The 27,468-nt window shown below is 42.6% G+C and overlaps 1 protein-coding gene across 1 annotated transcript in view; it reads left to right on the top strand.

Annotated features, from left to right (window-relative positions):
- Positions 1-27,468, top strand: part of LOC126413242 (uncharacterized) — a 127,794-nt gene that overhangs the window by 83,768 nt on the left and 16,558 nt on the right. Inside the window, exon 3 of the mRNA XM_050083142.1 lies at positions 19,357-20,012. Within this exon, the coding sequence (XP_049939099.1) occupies positions 19,357-20,012 (656 nt within the window). The remainder of the gene's footprint in view (positions 1-19,356; positions 20,013-27,468) is intronic.

The following is a 27,468-nucleotide window of genomic DNA, read 5'->3' as shown; positions in this document are numbered from 1 at the left end:
GCTTAAAGCTTGAATAAAAATCATCAGCAAAGGCGACCGAAGACTTCCGGCATAAGAAGTCACCTTTAACTCGCCAACGGCCTTATCAAAAGAAGGGGGGGGGGGGAGAGGAGCAGACAGAGGTTTATGGAACTTCTTTGCCACTGGGGTGGGAAACTGCCCCTAAAAGGCGCATGAATCAGCAATTACAAACGGCATGAGGTAGCAGGAGCCACTGGAGCCACTACATGAAAGACACATAATTTGTATCCACAATCCATTGGCAACAGATCTCCGGGACAGAACTGCCAAGATGAGAAAAAGATTGAATAAACAACGAAATGATAACGTACTACGAGTCGGGCCGTGGAATGTCAGGAGTTCGAACGTGGGAGGGAAACTAGAAAATTTGAAAAGGAAAATGCTATACCATAGCGGGCGTTCGTGAATTTAAATGGAAAGCAGATAAGAATTTCTAGTATTTAAAAAAAAAAGAGACGTAGGCTACAGAATGCTCTTTATCAACTTAAGAACGACACATTTCACAAGGATAGAGTATCATTATGTTATCTGAAAACATAAGAGCTTGAAGATATTACAGTAAATTCGGTGTGATCCTATTCTGGACTGCTATAAAAGCAAATAAGCTTCAAAAGCAGACCGAATAAAATTATGTAGGGAAACGTAATGTAACTCACGTTAAAAGATAGGAAATCGTCTGCCAAAAAGCATCCGCCCTGAAACCGTGAAGCCGCATAAACCTACTAAAAGGCAACCTATATCGAAAAATATTAAAAATTAATGAAATAAGGTTACCAGGATTAGGCATTAGTAGAGAGTGAAGAAAAACCGAAAAATGCGTGTTACTTCAGGGAGGCGACGACAGGCATAGTAGCGCCGAACACAACCTCGGCGCAAACCGGAAACAGACGTACACTACAGATTCAGAAGGTAAAAACTGTAGAGAAGAACAGAGATTACAATACATCCAGCAAATAATTGAGGACGTAGGCTGTAGGTCCTAGTCTGAGATGAAAATGGTTACATATGAGAAGAATTAGTTGTAGGTGACATCTTCTGTGACATTTTATGGGGATGAGGAGTAGCTAGTCCTCGTGTTTACAAAATGGCGTTAAATTAAAGAAAATGGGGGGAACTTCCAACTGCCGGCCACGGTGGCCGTGCGGTTCTAGGCGCTCCAGTCCGGAGCCGCGCTGCTGCTACGGTCGCAGGTTTGAATCCTGCCTCCGGCATGTGTGTCTGTGATGTCCTTATGTTAGTTAGGTTTAAGTAGTTCTAAGTTCTAGGGGACTAATGACCACAGCAGTTGAGTCCCATAGTGCTCAGAGCCATTTGAACCATTTTTTTGAACTTCCAACTAGCTCGACTGTCATATGTACGCAAACTCAAAAATCTGAAATTGTTGACGTAGATCTGTTTTGAAGATATAAAGCCCAAGATCGCATACCTGGAGGCATCCTCTCTGATGTCTAAACCCAAGATAGAAACCCATACTCACAAACCTAGGTATACGAGCAGAGACCAATATTTTCTGTAACTCTCCTGTTCAATATGGCATTCTAAGATGATCACTAGGTTCTCCCAATGACACGATGTGAGAAATCATGAAGGTAGACCTGGGAAAGTGTGGACAACCTCTATGATGTCAAAATTCTAGATGGCGGGCTCCTACATACTGGCTTATCCTTAATGGTTGTCACATTTATTTGGTTTTCGCCAGTCATATGACACCATAATCCAAGATGGTGTGCATGTTTGCAGATAATTTCTGCTAAGTACAGAACCCTAAATCGAGGGTCTGGTAGACACTCAAACAGCCTGCATGTTTGGTAGCTCACCTGCAGTAAGTATAAAAGCCTGTTCTAAGTGTCAAATGGTAGAATATTAAAAAAAGTTCTCTTTTGTTGCTTAAACGTTCACCAGTCCAAGTATCGAAACTAAGAGCTGACTTTCCCTCTGTTTTAAACTGTAATAACCTATATGAAAGGGTGGGCTGTATAGAATGTCTTGCCATATCTTTGCTTAACTTCCAAAAACATGTGTGCATTCCGTGCTCAAATGGGGCAACCATTGTTGTGCTAGTTTAAGGGTATCGTCCACCGTTAGTTGAGAAATTTTCACCAGTTATGGGCTACAGTTTCTACATTGCCACATGAATCCATGTAGTTGCCAAGTGGGAAACTATAGTGTGGTACCTACTACTCTCAGTGTACTTCCTGCACTCCCAGACATCTAACTAACTTCGAGATGTGCCTTCTGAAGGAAGATAGCGTAAGTGGATGAGGTTTAGCACATATATTAAGAGCTATGAAACTTTTACAGCCATGGTTAAGATTTTATCTATCTCTTTACCAGTATCATTTATTGTGAGTGACGACATTTAACTTACGTTCTTCTGGGTTGAATGATAGCTCAACTGAGGATCGTTTATAAACATTAATTGTATTCGTTAAGTTAATATGATAATCTCGCGAGTGCCCGAGAAGAACATATTTTCTGCAGCTCTGAACCATAATCATCTCTCGTTAGTACTCAGTTGTAATCTTTAAATGTTTCGTGGCCTGGTTTATAATCGCGTTATAACGACCTAAGTTCTCCTTTTTAATGTCTTTCCGTCTCTCTGTTATAATTCTGCGTTATTTGTCCTGAGTAATTGTTATTTATATTATTCCAAGGCTCCAGTCGGCTAATCTCATTGCTAGTACAAGTTCTGTAGTTAATTTTGTGTGTCAAACGATTCATTGTTATTAATCTCACAGAGATTGTTTAACTATTGAACATAGGAAGTGTTGTTTTATGATCAAATGCAGTAAATGTTGTTTTGTATTTAAATGCTAAGAGATGTTTTTAAAGAAACTGTACGTCTACTTTGGTACAAGATTAAGCTAAACAAACCTTTTGCTGAAACCCTGGTCAAAATGTTCCTGCCTATTATCCATTGCTGTGTACAATTTGTGCATTTGCCACCAATGCTGCGACAGGATGGGAACGTTTGTGCCTTTACAGACGTAAATGCATGAGAACCCATTCCGCTGTCGCAACGGTAGTGGGCGCTACCATGCGTCAGACGATGCCCACAGGAAAGACAGGCTGTGGCGCGTACGTCACAGTACGTTAGATTGCAGGTCAGGTGCAGCCGTCTCAGGCGAGCAATAGGTATCTGTTTGAGATGAGTTAAACACACTCCTGGAAATGGAAAAAAGAACACATTGACACCGGTGTGTCAGACCCACCATACTTGCTCCGGACACTGCGAGAGGGCTGTACAAGCAATGATCACACGCACGGCACAGCGGACACACCAGGAACCGCGGTGTTGGCCGTCCAATGGCGCTAGCTGCGCAGCATTTGTGCACCGCCGCCGTCAGTGTCAGCCAGTTTGCCGTGGCATACGGAGCTCCATCGCAGTCTTTAACACTGGTAGCATGCCGCGACAGCGTGGACGTGAACCGTATGTGCAGTTGACGGACTTTGAGCGAGGGCGTATAGTGGGCATGCGGGAGGCTGGGTGGACGTACCGCAGAATTGCTCAACACGTGGGGCGTGAGGTCTCCACGGTACATCGATGTTGTCGCCAGTGGTCGGCGGAAGGTGCACGTACCCGTCGACCTGGGACCGGACCGCAGCGACGCACGGATGCACGCCAAGACCGTAGGATCGTACGCAGTGCCGTAGGGGACCGCACCGCCACTTCCCAGCAAATTAGGGACACTGTTTCTCCTGGGGTATCGGCGAGGACCATTCGCAACCGTCTCCATGAAGCTGGGCTACGGTCCCGCACACCGTTAGGCCGTCTTCCGCTCACGCCCCAACATCGTGCAGCCCGCCTCCAGTGGTGTCGCGACAGGCGTGAATGGAGGGACGAATGGAGACGTGTCGTCTTCAGCGATGAGAGTCGCTTCTGCCTTGGTGCCAATGATGGTCGTATGCGTGTTTGGCGCCGTGCAGGTGAGCGCCACAATCAGGACTGCATACGACCGAGGCACACAGGGCCAACACCCGGCATCATGGTGTGGGGAGCGATCTCCTACACTGGCCGTACACCACTGGTGATCGTCGAGGAGACACTGAATAGTGCACGGTACATCCAAACCGTCATCGAACCCATCGTTCTACCATTCCTAAACTGGCAAGGGAACTTGCTGTTCCAACAGGACAATGCACGTCCGCATGTGTCCCGTGCCATCCAACGTGCTCTAGAAGGTGTATGTCAACTACCCTGGCCAGCAAGATCTCCGGATCTGTCCCCCATTGAGCATGTTTGGGACTGGATGAAGCGTCGTCTCACGCGGTCTGCACGTCCAGCACGAACGCTGGTCCAACTGAGGCGCCAGGTGGAAATGGCATGGCAAGCCGTTCCACAGGACTACATCCAGCACCCCTACGATCGTCTCCATGGGAGAATAGCAGCCTGCATTGCTGCGAAAGGTGGATATACACTGTACTAGTGCCGACATTGTGCATGCTCTGTTGCCTGTGTCTATGTGCCTGTGGTTCTGTCAGTGTGATCATGTGATGTATCTGACCCCAGGAATGTGTCAATAAAGTTTCCCCTTCCTGGGACAATGAATTCACGGTGTTCTTATTTCAATTTCCAGGAGTGTAATTGTTGGCTACGTGTTTGAATCCATGCAAGTTCTCGATAGCACACTACAAAACTGAGACTTTTAGTGGGTATCTTTTCAACTAAATATTGAATTCCCGTGGGCTCTGAACGTTACCGGTTCCCCCACTGTCCCCCACTTATCGGAGAAGTTAGCGGAAGTCATGCCACATCCATCCCGCCAATAGTGCAGCTACCACCGTCGCCGCCATAACCACCATTGATATCGGCAACCACTGGGCCTCTCAACCGGTCACGTACATACACGCAACACCTCTTAGCATGGTAAATGTATTTCTGTGCCATCGTGCTAAGGTGTACACATCTGCACCTGTCAGTTATCTTTGACGAGACATTTCAGTCTTCTTCTCCCTTGCAGCAGAGTTGTAGACTGTGGAACTGAGTCCCAAGTTGGGAATCCTTGGGCACACTTTAGCTAAGTATAAACTGGTGAGAAATTTCAGATTAAAATGATGGGATGGTAGAAATATATCCTGTGGTATTACAGAGCACATGGCCTAATTTGCAGCGGCAGCGAAATTGAATAATGCAAGACGCACGCTTTTGCTTTAATCAAAGTGGAAAAATGAGAGAAAAACTAGAAATTTTCTACATTTAAAATCACCAGCAGCCCACACAGACACTCTGCAATGAACTGAAAAAAATTATTGTACTCCTAAAACTCTCCACAGGTAATCCACAGTTTTGTCAAAAACACTTTTTTATTGTTATTTCATCCTTCCATACCTCATATGGGTAGAGACTGGGTGTCAGCTATACATTAAACTCACTCTTCAGTCAAGAGGAAAGTAAAAACAAACTGAAACGTAAATAAACACTAGCATAAAAGGGAGATATATATAAAGAATTAAAAATTTTGATGGTGAATTTAAAAAAATATATGTTTTTATATATGACAGACTTCCTTGGTCTTTAGTTAAAAACAGAAATAATAAAAGATACAAATGAAACACAATGACAGTATGATTGAAAACATTTAAATGATGAAACAAAACTCCGATTCTAAAAAGAAGCACTTCATTGTCATTAGCACTGGAAAGACCTGTTTCCTGATATGTAATCTGTTGCTGAAGGGAAAAAAGATTGGTCGTTTAGGAAAGTAGCTGAATGGTGCTTGGTATCGACGGGGCAGGAGTGGCTGTGGGATTCAAAATGGTTCAAATGGCTCTGAGCACTATGGGACTTAACTACTGTGGTCATCAGTCCCCTAGAACTTAGAACTACTTAAACCTAACTAACCTAAGGACATCACACACATCCATGCCCGAGGCAGGATTCGAACCTGCGACCGTAGCAGTCGCGCGGTTCCGGACTGCGCGCCTAGAACCGCTAGACCACCGCGGCCGGCCTGTGGGATTCAAGAGGGTTGGGGTAACGTGGGGTATTGATGACGCTATAGTTTGGAGCGGAAAAGGGGTAGGGAAGGAAAGGGGAGGGAAACAGAGCGGGGAGGGAAATACGTGGATGGAAGGGAGATGAAATGGTACAAAATATGGAAGGCGGAGTCAGTCGAAATTTCTTTGGGAGAATATGTGGAGGTGTAGGGATGGTACGTTATATTGGTAGAGACATGGCTGGGTATGGGGATTTGAAGGTAGAGGTGAAGCTATCGGTTTGTTGGAGTCAAGTTCACAGATGGTGCAGGTTGTACAGAGGTGTCACTGTGAGTGAGGCCAGATGGGGATTCATGAGCTGGTAAAGGATCCTACTGAGGGAGGGTAAACCTATGCAGAAAGTGAGGCGAAGTGCACCATCTGGAGGGACTTACAGAATTTAGTTGCGGCGCATATCTATGAAACATTTGTGTAGCAAAGAATGGGTTGGATCAACGATTTGTAAGAATGAAGACAGCAGTGGACTGCAATCCGAAGTTTGGCTATTTAGTGGTTTTAGTAGTTCAAGTATATTGTGGTCTTTCTGTTGGATGGGTTAGTGGTGATTGATGGTTAGTCGATGATATTTTAGTGTGGTATTAGTTAACTGGATTGGATGGTCGTAAATTTTAAGGTAGAAGTCGTCCGGCGGAAGGTGTAGGTAGTGCGATCTATAATATTGCTTGAGTTTTAGAAGGGTTTGATCTTGAGAAGCTATTGTTTACACCTAAAGGTAAACAGACTGAGGTGAATTTGGAAGAATTTATTAGATTTCTGGAGTGTAGGTCTGAGGGCGAGGAAATCTGTGTCGTCAGAATCCTGGAGAAGGTTGACTGGCGGACGTTGTTTAGATTATCATCAGTGTAGAGGATATAAAGGAGAGGAGAGAGGAGAGAGCCATGGGGCATGACTGCAGTGGGATGAAAGGGTGTTTTAATGGTGACAATGGATGGGTGATTGGAGAAGAAGGTAAAAACAAGGCGAACATGATTAACTGAAAGTGCATAAGTTTTGGAATATGAAAGCAGGCCTGAATGCCATACAGAGTTTTCGGCTTTCCCTAGGTCCAGGGAGTTAAAAATAGCTGTTTTGCAGGGTTTCTTCTGGTGGGATATTAGATGTGTGAGGTGCAGGATCTGGTTATCAGAGAAGGTGGAAAGGGAACCACACTTGTTAATGGAGAGGAGGAGGTGTTGGTTCAGTGTCGATATATGCGTCAGGAGAGCACAGATTTGGGGATGTTGCTAAAAGATGAAGTCAGACAAATGGAACAGTGAGATTAGATGTTGGTAGGCGGTTTGTACACTGGGAGGAAAAGTAGGATTTTGTAGGTTTCATGCAGTTCAGGATGGTAACCATTGGAGAGAATTGTGGTATTAAGGGTTGAGGACAACCAGAAAGGATACAATAACCTTTGAGGTGTCAGTAAGTAATGCACTCATGACCAGGTGATGTGTTGCGTTTTCTGTAAACTACTCGTTTTTTATCATGCTGCGATTTGTTTGATGAATTCTGTTTTAAGTTGACCAAGCAGAGAAAGATGAGACCCATTAGTGGGACAGTGGTATTTGTGCATTGGGAATGGTAGAGAACATAATAAAAGTGAAGTGTGTTGCAGATTTTGAGAATACCGAAGAGATAGGATGTAAAGTGCTCAGGTGTGGTCAGGTGGTCAAATAATGGATGACTGTTGTGGGAGAGCGAGCAGTGATGGATGACATGTCTGGCAATGTGTTGGTGGAATATTTTCCGCTAATTCAGTCAGAATTATCTTGAAGAAGCCAGTTGCAACTCCACATCTGACCAAAGGAAAAGGATTATCTGTATGGTGGAAGAGGTAGGGAGAGTTTCAGATGGTCTGATAGGGTCAGAGGATCATTTCATTAAGGATGATGAACTGTGCTACCATAGGTTACGCATTAAAAGAGGATTTATGGTGATTATGCCGCCAACATTGTGGTATAGCACGTTTTTTTGCCGTCACGCCATGATGAGAACATAGGGAATTTGTTTCATGGGTGAGTGGTTGGTGTTTTTAAAAAATAGGTGCATTTTTGGCAACAGTAGGATTGGGGGAGGGATTGGAGGGTTCGACTTTATGACAGCAGTTGTAAATTAGGGTGCACTTCATCAGGAGCTGATTGATGGTGAGGATAGCTGCTGTGAAGTCTCACATAATGAAGGTGGGACCTGAGTGGTAGATATGCCAGAGCTGAGCGGATTTGTTAGGCAGAATTGGCATTCAGTTCAGAGACCAACTACTCTGCCCTGTTTTAGGGCCAACCTTCATTACCACAGCGCCGAACGAGAGGAGGGGGGGGGGGGGGATGAGGACGGCGAGGAAGCTAGGGTTGCCTCAACGTAGTGGCAGTGTGAATGGGAATGTGGGAGGCGTGAGGGCCGAAGGTAATGGGGATTATGAGGCGGTGATCTGAATGGATTCGTGAATCTGAAAAAGATTGAATCTGAATAGACGATGGGGGACATACTTCCTGATTTCCATAGTGAGGAATTTTGCAATAATGAATTTAAGGTCAGGGTTACTTAGGGTGAAGGTGTGAATAACTGGGGAGAAGTTTCTGGAAAGAGAGTTGTGTTCATGCGTTCAGTAGGACGGGGCCTCGTGGGGGGAGTTTTTTGGTTAGAGTGTTGATAATGGAGTCTGCATAAGGGCACTTCTAAAGTGTTTCGGAGACAATGGTTTGGAGTGGGGTTGAAGAATTGGAGGAAGTGGGATATGGCATGGTGCAGGTCCTTCCATTTGCCTTTAGTGCATTGGGCTGCTTGTTGACTGTACTGTGGTTTCTGGCATTGCCACAGTAGCTCAAAGAGTTTTTATTTTTGTTGGTGTTGCAGGGAAGTGGTTGGTGTGGGGTAAGTTGGAGGTGGGTGACAGACAAAGAGTGCAGAAGAAAATGTGAGAGAGGTCATGGATGAGTTGGGTAGGTGAAGGGCGTGACTGCAGATGCGGAAGAGACTTTCCAAAGGGGAGGGTAGATACAGGGAGGTGGATCAGAGGAAATGACATTTCGACCAGGAAAGTAGTGCTATAAATGATGGAGGTGGTTGTAGTGTCCATTGTAGGACAAAGAGACAGCGAACTGATAGTTAATGGTGCTTACTGTCGACAGAGCAATGCCGAGATGCGAAATGGTGGGTTTGACAGCAGTGACAAACAGGATGATGTGATGACGACAGCATGTCAACGTGATGGCGACGCAGATGGAGGTGGTGAGTCGACTGCAGTTGGGCGAAGACGGTGAGGTGGCCGTAGCGGCGGCAACATGGAGGCAGTGACAGTGACAATGATTCACAAAGTGAGTTTCCGATGAAGAAGCACACGTACACAGAAGAAGTCAAGACAAATAAACTACAAACACAAACAGGTACTGATGGGAACCCAGTCTACCTACAATAGTGAAGTTGGTGAGAAAAATGAAGTAGCATAGGACTAACGAGAACCCTAACAGATCTATTCCAGAACCTTCCAAGGGATGGTCAAAAACACGTCAGTCTTTATACAACACACACCATTCATCAACCATAGTGAGTGTAGAACATGTTCACACGATGTGACAAGGTGAATTTTAGCCAGAAAATATGTAGCAAACAGTAAATAAGTGTGAAGAAAAGCAATATCTTAACAGAGAAATGGGTTGCAGTGTTGTTGTATCAAATATTTGGAGAATAAAACGGTATGCCATCAACTGCAGGATTTCAAAACGCCATTTGGTGAATGGGTGCTGAATACATCGTCCCAGTATCACAGAGATTACTCCAGTGTGGGGAAGTGGGGAAGTCTGCTGTTAAACACGCCGATAGATGTCCGTAGCCGTGACACCTTGCATGTGTATACGGAAATATATATTGTTCCTCACTCGCTCCATTTGCAAGAGGAGTAGGGCCGAAGTCAAAGAATATCGAATATTGTCCAGAAAGGAGTGAATGTTTGGTTGAAGTCAGTGAATTTTGTGTTGTAATATGCGAACATAGTGCAGAAATCAGCGAAATTAGTGTCAAAGCTCAAATCTATTGAATCTATACATGCAACATCTAAATATAATTATTCAGGCAGTTTCAAACTCAGCAGACGGCACCTAGTAGCTAATAGTTGCATGCAGAAACTCGATGACACTTCTTAGAAATAGGAATGATGGTTTTTATGTCGTGTTGATCCATCTATCGCGTGAAATACATATTTACATTAACGGAACACGCCCTTGAGTCGTTGAATATCACTGTTTATTTTTCAATAGCTAGAGTAGGATGGAGAGCTGCACCAAACCAGTCTGTGGACTGAAGACCACTACAACAAAAACAACAACAGATCATTCTCTCCTTTCCTTGAGTGAAAGATATTCAGATAAAACCGTTTCCTGTTCCTGTTTCATCCAGTGTATGGACACAGGAAGAGAATGCAGAACTCAGTTATGTACGTGGTGATGATGTAAAGCCGTCCACTGGTCATTGGGTTCATATTTTAAAGTAAAATCAGCAGAGCACTTCACTGTTGGTAAGCTGGACACGCCTGTGAACACTACACAACTACTTTTGTCATGACCGTATTCTACATAGGAACTTAGTATCAGCAGCTGACCGAGCATGGTGGTATAACAGTGGTACAGTGGATTCTCCCAGTTTTCTAGAAGTATAGGGCATCACATGTTTTTTGCAAACTCCAACATACAGTAAATGTTATGGGGAGGGTGAGGTATTAGTAACTGAGAAAGAGCTACACATTTAGGTTAGTATCTGGCAATGTGATACTTCGCCATGTTCAGAGACATTCTGAGCCATACAAAGTTCACGTATTTCAGTCCAACATTTTGAGTTGGCATCTTGTAACAATTCGATGTAGGTTATGCTACAGGAACAGACTGTTATCAACGAACTTCTCTTTGGCCAATCCTTTGAAAGCGAGCCCCTTGATGGTAACAGCTGCGTGCAGGACAGGATTGTTTGAGAATTGAATTTCACAATGAAACTGAAGAGTAGTTGTCTTGATCTTACTGAAACAATAACAATCAAGTAAGTAGCTAGGGAAATGTACATATAGTGTAGACACACATGACTGTCATTCAGATGGTAGTGAACATGGATATGAGACGTGGATCTTCATTAGCATAGTTCTACAGAATTTATTGGTGTTACCTCGTGTAAACCCTATGAACGTAGGCGATTAACGTGACCTCCATAATATGATTTTCACTCTCGGCAAAGGAAGGGAGGTGATAGTATGATGTAAAGGTTTGCTGAATAAAATTGTCAAATAATTTAAAAAAAAAATTTCCTCGCCCCGAAGACAGAAGCGCTGTCACAAAACTAGGAAAGATGCTTTTCAGACGTTTAATTGTTGTATTTGCCGGAATTCATTTGCTCGATGTTGAACAGACAAAACGCAAGAAAGCTTCTACGGCAAGCGGAACATACGCTCTAAGAAGAAATATACCGTATGGGACGGAAATCGGTAGACATGTTATAAAGACGAAAAGCTTCATAAAAACCGAGCAAGTCATTACCACGTTGGTCCTACTCTGGCCCTTATGCTGACACTTATTCGGCTTGACATTAATTGACGGAGTTGTGTGATTACCTCTAGAGGGAGATGCTGCCATTTTCTACCAAATGGCGCGTCAGATCGTCAAAATCCGAGTTTGTTGTGGACCCCTGCTCATATGCTCCAAACTTTCTCAATTGGGGAGAGATGCGGCGACCTTGCTGGCCAAGGTAGGGTCGGGAAAACATGAAGTTGTGCAATAGAAACTACCGACGTCTGATCGCGGGCATTATCTTGATGAAATGTAAGGCCAGTGTGGCTTGCGATGAAGGTCAACAAAACCGGGTTGGTCATTGGGGCTCAGTTCGAAGCAGGACTGAACAGTGAAAACAATTGTACACCAGTCAATGAGATTTCAGGCGCAAAACGTGTCTGGATACTCCCCAGACTGCTGTGAGATACCAACCTGACGGTCGTCTGCCATGCAGTCTGACAATCACGAGTGATATACTGGGCTGCCATTTCATTTCATAGCAGGGGCACCCTGACAGCATAGGGATGAGACGACAATATTCTGCTTCCCATTATGTTTCCCTTCGTCTGAATCCATCGTGGCCTTAAATTTCAGCAACGTAATGCCCACACGCACACATTGAGAATTTCTGTTGCTTGTCTTCGTGATTGCCTAACTCTCCCTTGGCCAGCATAGTAGTCATATCTCTCCCCAGTCGAGAACGTTTGGAGCATCGTGGGCAAGGCGCTCCAACCATCTTGAGATTTTAACGATGTAATGTGCCAATTGGACAGAATTTGGCACGAACAGCCAACAACTCTATCGATGAATGCTAAGCTGAATAACTACATGCCTAAGCATCGGAGTTACTGACTTGCTCAATTTGTGAAGCTCTTCCTGTTGTATCAGTCACTCAATTTTTTCTGAAATTTTAATAATTTGTTTGTCTGTACATGAACATTACATCTACCGGCTTCCATCCCATTCTGATAACTCCTTCTTTGTACGCCTTCTTCTTCTTAGAATGTATTTATCTCCATCACTAGACCCAGGGAAAGGCCCAAATAATTAATAACAAATTCTATCCATACTTTTAGTTTCTCTACTGGATGTCAATAGGCCTATATTTGCGTCTGGTTTGCTTATTTTTCAAATCTCACAGCTGGTGATAACATGTAATGTCCCAATCCATGTCTTTCCAAGTAGTATCTTTTATCTTCATCCTAGTTTTAACAATTCCTAAATGCCACCCTCCCTCCCTTTCCTATGAGAGAATAACTAAATTATATGCTAAGGCAATTGTCACTATTTAATCCTTTTCTTCCTTCCAGTTACTATAACAAACCATTCCTTCCTTGACGCAGTACGGCTTCAAGCTTCCACCTGCCCTCTAATTTCTGACTGTGTCGTGCAAGTGAGGATCCTGATTTTGGTAGGTACTCAAATCACCAAAAATACATATAACCCTAAGAATATTGTATTAACACGTGGCTCATACTTGTCTTGCTCGTTGTCTTCATTACAGCTGCGAGCACCAGCCTCGATCTCCCCGTCTTCTATGTCCTCCTGTTCTGAGAATATATTGCTTAAGCTATCCGCAACTTCATTCTCTAGACCACGTATACGTGTAATGTCAAACAGAAATGGAGATATCCTTGTGGTCCACATATGTCGTGCCGTGAGGCGGAGTTTGAAGGAGCCGTTGCTAACAGACAATGCCCTTACCTCGGCGACTCACTCGATGTATTAAAGAACGCGTGGTCCGCTTGTAGAACTACATCAGTTACAAGTGGTCCAGAGCATGGAAATCGATGCGGACAATTAATGAAGCAGCATAGAAATTGTAAGTTTCATCATCGGTAAGATGTAGTCACCACTATCGCTCAAGCTACACTCCTGGAAATTGAAATAAGAACACCGTGAATTCATTGTCCCAGGAAGGGGAAACTTTATTGACACATTCCTGGGTTCAGATTCATCACATGATCACACTGACAGAACCGCAGGCACATAGACACAGGCAACAGAGCATGCACAATGTCGGCACTAGTACAGTGTATATCCACCTTTCGCAGCAATGCAGGCTGCTATTCTCCCATGGAGACGATCGTAGAGATGCTGGATGTAGTCCTGTGGAACGGCTTGCCATGCCATTTCCACCTGGCGCCTCAGTTGAACCAGCGTTCGTGCTGGACGTGCAGACCGCGTGAGACGACGCTTCATCCGGTCCCAAACATGCTCAATGGGGGACATATCCGGAGATCTTGCTGGCCAGGGTAGTTGACTTACACCTTCTAGAGCACGTTGGGTGGCACGGGATACATGCGGACGTGCATTGTCCTGTTGGAACAGCAAGTTCCCTTTCCGGTCTAGGAATGGTAGAACGATGGGTTCGATGACGGTTTGGATGTACCGTGCACTATTCAGTGTCCCCTCGACGATCACCAGTGGTGTACGGCCAGTGTAGGAGATCGCTCCCCACACCATGATGCCGGGTGTTGGCCCTGTGTGTCGGTCGTATGCAGTCCCGATTGTGGCGCTCACCTGCACGGCGCCAAACACGTCTCCATTCGTCCCTCCATTCACGCCTGTCGCGACACCACTGGAGGCGGGCTGCACGATGTTGGGGCGTGAGCGGAAGACGGCCTAACGGTGTGTGGGACCGTAACCCAGCTTCATGGAGACGGTTGCGAATGGTCCTCGCCGATACCCCAGGAGCAACAGTGTCCCTAATTTGCTGGGAAGTGGCGGTGCGGTCCCCTACGGCACTGCGTACGATCCTACGGTCTTGGCGTGCATCCGTGCGTCGCTGCGGTCCGGTCCCAGGTCGACGGGCACGTGCACCTTCCGCCGACCACTGGCGACAACATCGATGTACTGTGGAGACCTCACGCCCCACGTGTTGAGCAATTTGGCGGTACGTCCACCCGGCCTCCCGCATGCCCACTACACGCCCTCGCTCAAAGACCGTCAACTGCACATACGGTTCACGTCCACGCTCTCGCGGCATGCTACCAGTGTTAAAGACTGCGATGGAGCTCCGTATGCCACGGCAAACTGGCTGACACTGACGGCGGCGGTGCACGAATGCTGCGCAGCTAGCGCCATTCGACGGCCAACACCGCGGTTCCTGGTGTGTCCGCTGTGCCGTGCGTGTGATCATTGCTTGTACAGCCCTCTCGCAGTGTCCGGAGCAAGTATGGTGGGTCTGACACACCGGTGTCAATGTGTTCTTTTTTCCATTTCCAGGAGTGTAGTTCCCATCCCTATCCCACCTACTGCACTAAATCCTCCTTCCTAATGCTCGCAGATGCCGTGGCTAGCAAAACAACTTAAGTGTGACATCTGGCGTCATTGATACAGAGACTGCTGTTTCTTACTCTGCTTTGTGTGCTAATGTAGTCCTATTTATTGGGCCCGTAGCTTCGCTGTGACAAGTAGACTTCCACAACTTCTGTGATGCGCTAGGCGATGCTGATCACACACATAATTTGCTTTTATTACCATACTAGGCAGGGTCTACAAAATTCCTCCAGGTGCTCTCGGAGTCTTGGCAAGATGAGGGTCACGTAGTCATGTGTATAATTCCGTCACATGACGCCGAGAGGTACTTCCTCGCTATTATCTTGTTCAAACACTTCCTGCCTCCTGCTTCAAGTTCTACTCATGAAAGTATTGATTACACAGATGTAGTCACCTCTTCCTCCACTTATATCATCTACGACATTTACATTATATACATGAACAAAAGATTAAAACTAGTACACAAAGCGTTACCGATCTCAAATATCCCCGCACGGAATGGTTCGCCATTGACCATATTCGGAAAGTAGTTTTTTGCTGATATTCTATTTCGTTCTGCGATCTTAAATCATGTGTCCTGCATCTTTTAAATCGTCCAAATGTCGGTCTACATGTCTGACTGACAGTATCATGGGCATCTCAACACTTTCTTCCTCTCGTCTTCTTATACACCAAACATTGTCTACGTTTAAAGAAAGTACTAATCCTTCCTGCTGGTATTAGTACGGATCACATAATCGCAGTGTAACATAATTTGTGCTCCATAACCGTTACGTTTACTCCGAAAGTTCACGTTCCCTATCCTTCTTACAGTGACGTCAGCGGTTGACAGATCACTGTTTAATACCTCAATCGGTCATCGTTCTGGGTAATGAACAACATTCGTTGTTCTTTACTTGTATCCAGATACTTCCCTTTAGCACAATACAAATGGTTCAAATGGCCCTGAGCAGGTCATCAGTCCCCTAGAACTCAGAACTACTTAAACGTAACTAACCTAAGGATATCACACACATCCATGCCCGAGGCCGGATTCGAACCTGCGCCCGTAGCGGTCGCGCAGTTCCAGACTGTAGCACCTAGAACCGGTCGGTCACTCAGGCCGGCTACACAATACATTTCAGAGTGTAATCTTGTGGTATCTCCGTTACCGGCTGAAGCACCGGAACCAAGCATCCCGCTACATGTAGCAGACGGAGCCCGCCTGCGGCCTACTGCTGCGTCCTGATGGCCGCAGCACGGGTAGTCGAAAAGAGCTGTGTCGGGTAAAGGGTGCAAAGCCGCGAGGCGCCGTCGAGACCCGCGCGGGGTCAACAGCGCTCGGCGCAATCGGGAAGCGGATTGGTGTTGGGAAAGGCGGGAATGGGTGCCCACACATTCAGGGGATTTACTTTCTGAATCGGCTGCACTCCTTTGAGAATCGTAAAGATTCGATATGCTAGGAAGAGGATGCTCTTGGCCCTTTGTAAAGAAAAATTACTTGTAATGTAAAATACAGTAGTGAAAGGAGTGCAAGGCACTTTTCATTCGTTTCTACAATTTATACGTCTTCGCTTCTTTCTTAGGCCTCCACATTCCTGAACTCTTTTCCGAAACTTTATTTCAAATTTTGTAGCTAACTTTTTGTTGCACTTTGGTCCACAGGTGGAATATCGTGAACCAATAAAATACTGCTGTAATTTCCCTTCTTCTTATTATCTTCCGGCAATAAATTATACTTTAGCTGCTAACGGACTCTGCTTAATTGTCTTTCTCCGCCTACTGGGTTCACCTATTGATCCAGTGGATTCTTAACTCGTCTTTTCAGTTCATATGCTGGCACTTTAGCTTGACAGTAGCTACTTTCAGCAATGCTTCCACTTTCTCCCTCATCCATCTTGATTAACAAAAGAATTATTTTTTGTGCTTGGTAGTAATGCTTCTGTCCTCATAACAAACAATTTCGGCTCGCAGGCACCCACTAACTCAGACCAGTGAACTTATGTGCTGTCTTACATTTTCAGATGTGTATATTTGAAATTAAGTTTTCTGCTCTTGCTAGTCCCTTCACTTTTGCCTCTCTGGCTCCACTCTGTTTCTATTGTTTCTCCTTCTCCCTATTGCTTCTCCTTCTCTTCGTTTTCTTTCTTCTCTTCTTCCTTTCCGTTATTTTTCTTCTCTGATTCCTCTTTGCTGGCATCACCTAAAAACATCTCCTTCTCTTCTGTCGATGCCAATTTGCCCTGTGGAATCTTCTTCATCTCTGCTTAACTGTCGTTACCTATACACTTGAATCTGCTTTCTGTATTCAATCATTTACCACACAACTTCATTACGAAACTGACGATTCTTTGATGGCTCCATATGTGTCCTGTCAACCGATAAGTTCTTTTAGTAAAGTTGTGCTATAAATCACATTATTCCCCAGATCGATTCAGCACCTCATCATTTGTTATTCGACCTACCCATTTACTCTTCAGCATTCTTCTGTATCACCACATTTCAAAGGGTTCTTTATTAATTGACATCCTCTGATGGCCGTGATCTGCACTTGAATTATTTATTTGCGAAATCGGTATTCGTGTGCATTACCCATTGTCAGAGGCATATTATGTGTCTCTATTGGTTGCAAGTGCTACTCGCAGATGATGTTGACACAGATGAGGAATCCGTGGAGGGTGACATCAAGTAAGGAAGAAAACTAATACAATCGTAACGACATTCTGTAGAATTTTCAGCTTATTGTGCATCCAGAAAGCACACAGACATGTAGATATATACTCAGAACACAATCACAACCAAGTTTATGTTAATACATTAGGACATGAAATCCGTCCTGTCTCATAGTACACAGTTTGTCTTGTGTGCTAGTCAGATCTTACCCAGTGACAATTCTTGATCACGTTCTGCCATCATCATTTATTTTGCTGCCCAAATAACAAAACCGATCAACTACTTTCTATTTCTGATTTTCTATTGTGATTGCGTCAGCACCGCGAGATTTACTTACCTACATCCCATTATCTTTGTTTTATTTTTATTGAACTTCAGCTTATAAAGCCTTTTCAATCAATTCAACTTCTCTTCCAAGTACTTAGCCGCCTCTTGCAGAGTTATTATGTGCTCTTGCTTTCATCTTCACTACTGTGAAACACAACCCTATTATGAAAAGGTACTCACACCCCCAAAAATTCTCACAGCTCTAATTATAGACATACCCGTGCCAGTTAAGAGTTCCGTTCTGTGACGAAGTTTTTCGTCTTTCGATGTGTTAATTCGACAGTAATTTTTGTTTTGTTAATTCTCTTTGTTTTTGATGTAAAGTTATTACGTATTCACTTACAATTTTTGATGACACAAACAAGCGAATGAACGTAGCGGAATGTGTGTTCGGAGTTAAGCTACCAGACGGTGCTCTGTAGTCCAATAACAAACCAGTACGACAGAAAACTAATGTTGTCAGTATTCGAGAACCAACACTAATCTAAAACCGGCGTTGGACTTTACAAGTGCTCACTCGATGATCCTTTAAGAGGTCTCAAAGATATGCACCATGGTTGTGATCTAGCTGTAAATTTTAAATCTTAATCAGTAAATACATTGCGTGTGAATATGTGTGTGCTGTATGTATGTCTTGTGATAGTAGTTATAATTACTATTAATAATGTGTAATATAATTATAATATCCTTAATCATAATCCGAGATCTGAACTTTTTCTCCATTGTTTTTCCGTTTCACAGGTTAAACTGTCGAGCGGAATGACTGCATGTTGCCTTAAATCTGTTTTAATCCGACGACTTACCTCCTTTCTTCCTATTCTTATTGCTCATTCTTTGGTCTCTTACATATTGAACATTATTTATCTTTCGATATGGCATTTACCATTGTTTGTTAGGATTTCAGACATCTTACATCAAATTACGTATACTCTGCTTTTGATAAATGCTAAATTCTATGAAAGCACCATCTTCATTTTTTTGTGGAGTGTTGATTACATTATGAAGCCCAACGTTGGACTACCTTTCAGGCATCTTTAGCTTCTCTAAAGCCAAACTTATCTCCAAGTAACAATTCGTAAATTATCTTCTTATTATTCTTTGTCTCCTTGATACCATAGCAAAAGAAGATATCCAGATACCAGCTGCTAAACTTCCACTATGGAAGATAAACGTATTTATTTGCATTCCTATTTTTTTATGTATAAATTTATTGCAGAAGTGTTCATGGTCAAAGAAACAGTGTTGAAGTGAGTGAGATGTGGCTGTGCCCATTGATTTATAGTTTCTAACCCATGATCACATGTTAGACTTTCTCATGTGTAATACATCTGTTCCTGCATTAACTGCCTGAATATGACACCTTGTGGCTTTGAGATGAATTACAGTTACTGACAAGTGGAACACACAGACGCATCGATATAAAAAATAATGAAAGAGGAATAAATGGTTTTTACCTTTCATTGCGAAAAATTCGTCTGCGCATTTTTCTGGGTGCTTGGATGTTGACTAATCTGTCACTTGTTGCTTTTCTTGGATGCTGACGCAGCCAGTGTGTGTTGTGTTACAGCGCATACTACTAGAGCACCCATGTGGCGCGGGCGAGTCGGTGACGGTGATCCTGCACGACGTCAGCCATGAGGATATGCGCCGCCTGCTGGACCTCATGTACACCGGAAGCACCGAAGTTCCGGGCGACGAACTGTCGCGCTTTCTGTGTACCGCTAAGGCGCTCGATGTCAGTCTTCTACGATCGGCTGCACTACAGATTTGTGAAGTCGCCACCTCAGCTGCAGAACCCGACAGAGAACCCACTCCCGCCTCCACACCCGCCGTTCCGCCATCACTACCGAAAACGACGCCAGGCTCTGTAGCGCCGTCTCCAAAGGAGCCCTCCCTGGCACACAGCCAGTGGCCACTAATGGCCCCACAACTTCGTGGCACTGACCCCGCGGTTCACTGGCAGCAGGCACCACATACAGGTCCGGCGATGATGCCGCTGGCGTGTCGGAACCCTCTGACGCCGTCTCCGCCGCCCATGATGGCCCAAAGTTCCAACCAGGCTGCTTGCGAGCAGGAGCAGCTGCTGCGAGAGCGCAATGTCTGCACCCCACCGCCCAATCTTACCTTCGTCAGCAAGTCGCCGGGGACCGCGAGCATGAGCCGACATGTCCAACCAAAACAGGTGTGCTCCTTCATCCGAACTCTACACTTTGACTATCAATGGTAATCTCATGGGTACAAAAAAGTGTTGGGATCATTGCAACTACTGAAAACAGCTCGCTAATAAACAATACTCGTTTATCCTTTTATCATCATGGCAATTTAACAGCTCCAGTTCACAGAATGGTTCTACAATTAACTTCCATATTTTCCTACCAAGATGAGTCATACTTTTCATGACATCATCTTGTGATCCTGCTCTCATTGCGGTGTCCATCTTTATCTACATGTATATCTACTATCTGCAAAACACTGCGAAAGTTATGACATAGGGTACTTCAAACTGCACCAGTTATTATGGCTTCTTCCCAATCCATTGAAGTATGGAGTGTGAGAACAATTATTATTTAAAAACTTTTGTGCATGGGGTTGTAGAAAAATATCCGCTACCAGTCACAATAAAAGTTTTTTATTCGTCACACGACCGGTTTCGGGCTTGCGCCCATCTTCAGGTGTTTATACATTCATTTATATGTTTGTACTTTTGGAGATCACTGTATAAATACAAAAAAATTATTTGCTGGTAACTACACAAATAGAAGTGGGACAATTGTAAGTGGTAAGGCAGCATTTGACGAAAATATATATGTACTTACAAAAAAATGGAGCACCATTATTACAGTGCACATCATAATAGTGTTATATGGACCTATACCTGATATATGGACGTGAAAATGACCATAAGTGTGTAACTAAGTGGCAAAACTATCATCACAGCATAACTGCAATAATGGTGCTTCATCTTTTTGTAAGGACAGATATATTTTCGTGAAATGCCGCCTTACCACTTACAATTGTCCCACTTGTATTTGTGCAGTCTCCAGCAAATAATTTTTTTGTATTTATACAGTGATCTCCAAAAGTACAAACATGTAAATGAATGTATAAACACCTGAAGATGGGCGTAAGCCCGGAACCGGTCGTGTGACGAATAAACAACCTTTTATTGTGACTGGTAGCGGACATTTTGCTACAACCCCATAAAGGAACAGTCACGGAGTTTGACGGCATCCACTATGGATAAAATTCATTCAACTTTTGTGCATATAGTATAGTCTACTCTTGTCCTCACGATGTCTATGATTGCAATACATGTGTGACAAGTATATTTCCACCTTCTTCATTTAAGACGGCATCTTGAGACTCTGCAAGTAGTCTTTTTCAGAATAGTTTGCCTCAGTCTTGAAGCGTCTGCCACTGCACTTTCTTCAGCATCTCCATGACGCCGTCCCGTGAGTCAAGCTAACCTGAGATCATTCTTGCTGCGCTTCTCAGCGTGCATTCAGAATCCCCTGCTGGTTCTGTTTAGCATGAGTCTTATATGAAGTGTTTGTACGCAGCTGCATGTGACTCTGGTTAGTGTCTAGCAAAGTGAAGGAACTGTACTTCCTTGGACGAAGTAAAACCTTTGACAGACGAAGCAAAGAGGTCATAGAAGGAAGACTCTCATAGGCAAAGGGGTATTCCTGTCTAATATAAATCTGCTATTATCAAACATTTATCTTCATGTGAGGAAGATATTTCTGAGAATTTTGGTCTGGACCGCAATATTCTATGGAAGTAAATTATGAAATGTAGAAACACCGAAAAGAGGCGACTCAAAGCCTTGGATATGTGGTGCTACAGATAGATGCTGAGAATTAGACTGACAAAAGAAATTCGGCATAACCGGCAATGAAAGGAATGTGTGGAAAATATTGAAAAGAACAATAAGTGATTGAATTATAGGGCAAGTGTAATAATGTGTACAGAAAATAATATTCTAAGATGAATAGTCTGGCACAGGAGGGGAAGCTAGGGCTTGTCACATCAAACCAGTCGGAGGACTGACGACCCAAAGAAACTGTCAAATAATTCGAAGCTGCTGCAAATAGTCGTTTTGGAGGGCACCCCAGAGTCCTGTACCACGCATTCCAAAGGCAATTCAAGTACCATCGTCTATTATGGACTGTGTCTCTCCTACATGACGTATGGGTCCTGTTACTGCTCGTCCACTTAAATGTGTGTGACGTATTAATGATAGACCTAGGCACACTATGCAGGATAGACAGAACTCCGAATATTGCTCTCATCCCCCAAACCAAAATTTTAAGGTGCAGTCTACCAATGATATCGAAACTGAACCAGTGAGAATTACTTCACCTGTCGGGAATTCTGCTGTGTCCTGTGCCAAGAGGAGGAAAATGCAGAAGTCAGCGCCTATTAATTGTCAACAGTACAACTGTGCAGCGAATAATGATACGCCTTGGAGAAATGCCAATTGTGGATAGCAAGGAACATCAGATGTACTTAGTGTGGATGCTGTACACACCGATACCTCTGATACCTACTAGCACGTCCTCCTGCACTGACGCATGTCTGTGTTCGTCGTGGCATACTACATACTATCTACAAGTTCATCAGGCACTGTTGGTCCAGATTGTCCCACTCCTCAACGGCGATTCGGCGAAGATCCCTCAGAGTGGTTGGTGGGTCACGTAGTCCATTAACAGCTCTTTCCAATCTATCCCAGACAGGTTCGATAGGGTTCCTGTCTGGAGAACATGCTGGGCACACTAGTCGAAATTCACAACCTAACATCAAACCTTTTCATCACAGCAATATACATTTCACCTCATTCAAGAGAAAAAAATAAAACGTGTATTAGGACAAATTACACCTGATGATGGACCCACAGCGTCCGAAATGCATCGTGTACTTAATAAGACGAAAAGCTGTGACTGAATGCGTTTTTTAATTCATACCTCCAGTGTTCGTGATATTTTGTTATGCATTCAGACACGGAGTGCGATACGAGAAAACTTTTAACAATCGCTGTAACTTTGGCCACGGCTGTAGACTGCTCTGCAGCAAATTTAGAGTTAGTTATATTATTAGCGGGATAAGGGGGTTTCGAGCGAATTTTGACATTAAATTGATTCGCAAATTAATCGTACTGATTAATTAACTACCTCCACCACCATCTCCACTGTCCGGTGCCATCATGTGGTTTTCTCAGCCTGTACATTGATCACCGCGTCCGCAAACCCTCCCCCCTTCCGTGTTGGCGTGTATTTCGAATTTTGTCGCGAATTTCAAAAATGGTGGGAATTTCTTTGTCCTAGAGCTTTGGTGATGTTCCACCCCCACCTTCTGCCACAGATATTGTGTTCTTTTTTCTATGTCACCAGAATTGGTGGGAGAGGTCCAGTCTATTCTGAACTGTCGTTGAGGAAGCATCATAATGCGATCAGTGAGATAAATGTAAAGGACAGAATGGCTTTCAATAGCTGTAATACATGAAGCTAAAGTATACTAACACAGAGGATGGAAGACTATGATAATGGAAGCGCGTAAGAGAAAGAAGCAGAAGAATTCGGTTCAGTAGATCGTGACAATACAGAGGGATGGAACCAATATGCAAGTCGCAACCAATTCAAGTGCATGCACATGTGCAAACTGCTGAGATATTCGACATGAAGCACTCACTTTTCCAAAATGGAAGAGGCGGGCAGTTGATGCTAATTCCCTTAAAAAAAACGTTCAAATGGGTCTAAGCACTATGGCACTTAACATCTGAGGTCATCAGTCCCCTAGACTTAGAACTACTTGAACCTAACTAACCTAAGGACATCACACACATCCATGCCCGAGGCAGGATTCGAACCTGCGACCGTAGCAGCAGCGCGGTTCCGGACTGAAGCGCCTAGAACCACTTGGCCACATCGGCCGGCTAATTCGCTTCAGTGGAAGCATATTCGTGTATGTGGTACTCGCCATTGAAGAGCTTCAGCTGCTCATTCCTATCCGCTTTCCCCTCCACCAACGCTTCCTCTCATCCCATCATCACCCACTCGTCATCCTCACTGCTGTGAGGAATGTGTTCTATCTCAGAGCTGTTGATAACTGACTATGAGTTAACAGCTTTAATACCTGTAAGCATGCAGCCCAGGATTGTGCCCATAGCCTCCTACATCCTCAATGGAAAAGAAGTTGTATTGGAAGAATGCCTTAAGAAGAAGACTGCTGTCCAGCAGATAAGGACTATACAGCAGCTTGGCATTGAAATATGGCATCCCGGCTATTACACAAGTTGAAAATATGGTCACTATTTTTTATAAACTTAAATTTGCCATATTTCGTGACAGTACCTTTTCCATTAGACGTTTGCAAGCAAATATAAGTCTTGGCTTCAGTTGTCTAAGTATGATTCCACAATGCATCGTTGTCGGCTGCAGAAAATGACGTGGTTCAGCGTGTTTCTCTCATTTTGGTGTTTTAAATACAGTTTCTTCAAATGTAGTTTCTTCTTTTTAGTTAATACAAAAATAATAGTAACATAATTCAAAATTATTTATGACGGCGACCTTCACATTGTTCTTCGTCAACACACACCAAGAGTTAGCTTCCGACTCGGACTGACTATAGTCAAAGACTACTCCATCGTCAAAGATATTTTACACAATCAGTTTCTTTGCTATTCTTCGATACATTTTCTAATTGTAATCAATATGCTTTTACTCTCAAAAACAGAAGTAAATTAACATATATAATAAGACAAATTATAATAAATTCTGACAAAAATATAAGAAACATTTTCAATTCAGTATCGACAAATACAGTAAAAAAAATAACATCTCCCAGATCCATTACAACTGCTCCCCAGGGCTTTTGTTGTTATGGACATATACAACAAAATCCCGACCACACTCAGTGATGGATCTGTATTACACAATTAGTACACTAATGATGCAGTCTGATAACCTCTTCCAAATTTGGACTCTTTGAATCTGTGGACTTGTTACTGGCTGTTGTTGCAATGATACTTCCCCATCAATCCCATACACAAAAAAAATTCAAGTAAAGAAATTATTTGACATGACAAATATACATGGTATAAAACATACATGAGAAATATTCTAACATACAGAATACAGATTGAAAACAACAGAAAGGTAAAACTCATTTCCTAGAATTAGATTAAATTTTTTTTAAAATATTAATGTTAATTTCATTATGCTTACATATTGTACAGTAAAAATGATACTGGACATATATAGTGTAATGTGTTTTTCTCTATATTTGCCTTATATATATATATCTTAAATTCTGATTTTTTAAAAAAATTTTATATTTTTTTATTAGTCATGGTTTTTTTGTTTTTGTATTTTTTTTTGCTTATGATTTTCTTTTTTTTTTTTTTTAGTACAGCTAAAGATACATCAGTATTATATAAATTTTTTGCAATTATTTATGTACACTTTCCTCTCTACTACAATATTACTACAAGTCACATTCTTGTGAAGAGTACTTTTGCTCCCCACAACATCAGTATAAACAACAATAAACTGCTCATATATCATGAGGCTTTATCTAAAATTGGTTTTGAAACTTATACCTTTGCATGCATGTCCTCACATGCATGCTTTCATCCACAGGGAGGACTTAGCTTCCAAAATTAGAAAAATTAAGAAATGCTCACTAGGGAGACCTTTTTGTAAAAAAGTAAAATATAAATCTTTCTCTCATTCTTTGTTACATCAGTGTTTTTTCATCAGTTTCAATTAACATGTGACTTCAAATTATTAATTTATACATGCAAATATACATACTTGGTTGTACAGGTAGTTTTGTTCTAACAAGCATATTCCAGTGGAGGACTTTTGTTTTAGATGATAATAGATTATTTAAATTTTGAAATTATGATTTCTCTTTATACAGTTTTAAAGAGACAACATTACTAAGACCAAATAATTTCATTGACTTAGGATACACCAAACGATAAGCATTAGGGTGTGGATTTTCTATGACTTTTCTCATCCTTGAGCAACATTCTGCTTGCAAATGCTATGGTACAATGTATCTTAAGTCCATTCTCTACTCTTTCTTGAAATAACTCTGCTCCAAGCCCATAATTACTGCTATCTGTGTTCAAACAAAATGATAAATTAAAATCAGGTCTGTGTAATAAGTGTTGCTTCCTCAACTCTTGCTTAATTTTGTCAAACTCTTCCTGACAACTTTTATCCCAAACCCAAACAGTGTTTTTCTTAAGTAACTGACTTAAACATGGTGCATTCAGACTCAGATCACTTATATGTTTTCGGTAATAACCGCATAACCCAAAGAATGACTTTAATTGTTTTTTAGTCTTCGGAATAGGAATTTCTGAAATTGCTTTAATTTTTTCTGGATCTGCCAAAATTCCCTTGTCTGTGACAACATGAGGCAAAAATTTTGATTCAGAAACTGCAAATTTACGTTTCTCTAATTTCAATGTCATCCCCCCTTTTCTAAGTTTTTCACAAACTGACTTCAAAATCAAAAAATGTTCCTCCCAATTTTTCCCTGTAACCAAAATGTCATCTACATAAATTATCAGTTTAGACGCAAGTTCTTGTCCCAGTACATGATCCAAAGCTCTTATAAATTCGGAAACAGAAGAATTTAACCCAAATGGCACAACACAATATTGGTAACTCTTACCATTGTACAAGAAAGCAATATATTTTCTAGAATTAACCGAAATTGTACTTGATGAAAACCCAAAGTTAGATCCAAACTTGACATATATTTTATATCTGTAAATTTATAGAGTAACTCATCAATATTTTCAGGATGGTCTGTCTGTCTGAACAAAATTTTGTTTAAGTGTCTAGAGTCCAAAACCAATCTTACTCCACCATCTTTTTTCGAAACTACTACTAGAGGATTATTATATGCACTGATACTCCTTTCTATTATATTACATCCTTCCATCTTTTTGAGCTCTTTCTCAACAGCAGATCTTTTTGATATTGCAATAGTATATGGTTTTATGAAAAATGGTTCATGAGGTTTTACCTGAAGCTCACACTGGTAACCCTTTACCCTACCAGGTATGTCACTAAAACATCACTGTATTCCCACAGCAGATTTTCTAACTGTTGTTTTTGCTCCCCAGATAAATTTTGTGTTTCTGAAATTTTCAAATTTACTAAATTCCCAAATTCAACTTCATCAATATCAAATCTATGAATTTCAATATTCTCCAATCTATTTTCTTTTAGTAAATTAATACTGTCAAAATTTCCATTACTCTGATCACCAAGTGTGTTCACAAAATTTGTCTGAATGTATTCCCTTTCACTAGTTTCTACCAAAAGTTTTCTTTCAATCCAATCAAATGCTGTATTTACTTTTACTATCCAATTCATACCCAAAAGAAAATCCTCATTAAATTCCTGAATTACAAAACATCCATGTGTGAACAACTTGCCTTCAATTAAAAATGTCACTAAAGCCTGGCATTTTACGAATTTACTGCTCATCCCAGTAGCACCTTTTATCTTTACCCCAACAACTGGCAGTTCAACATAATCTTTCCCCACTTTCAATTTCTTGCTTAACCTTTCAGATATTCCCGAGATCTCACTTCCTGTATCGATTAAACATTTACCAATCCATGACCCAATTTGAACTTTTATATAAGGACTGCAAA

The sequence above is a fragment of the Schistocerca serialis genome, chromosome 7 (assembly GCF_023864345.2).
Source record: "Schistocerca serialis cubense isolate TAMUIC-IGC-003099 chromosome 7, iqSchSeri2.2, whole genome shotgun sequence".
In the NCBI taxonomy this organism is placed as follows: Eukaryota; Metazoa; Arthropoda; class Insecta; order Orthoptera; family Acrididae; genus Schistocerca; species Schistocerca serialis.
The sequence above is the reverse complement of the archived record's forward strand: the minus strand, read 5'-3'. Positions and strand labels throughout refer to the sequence as shown.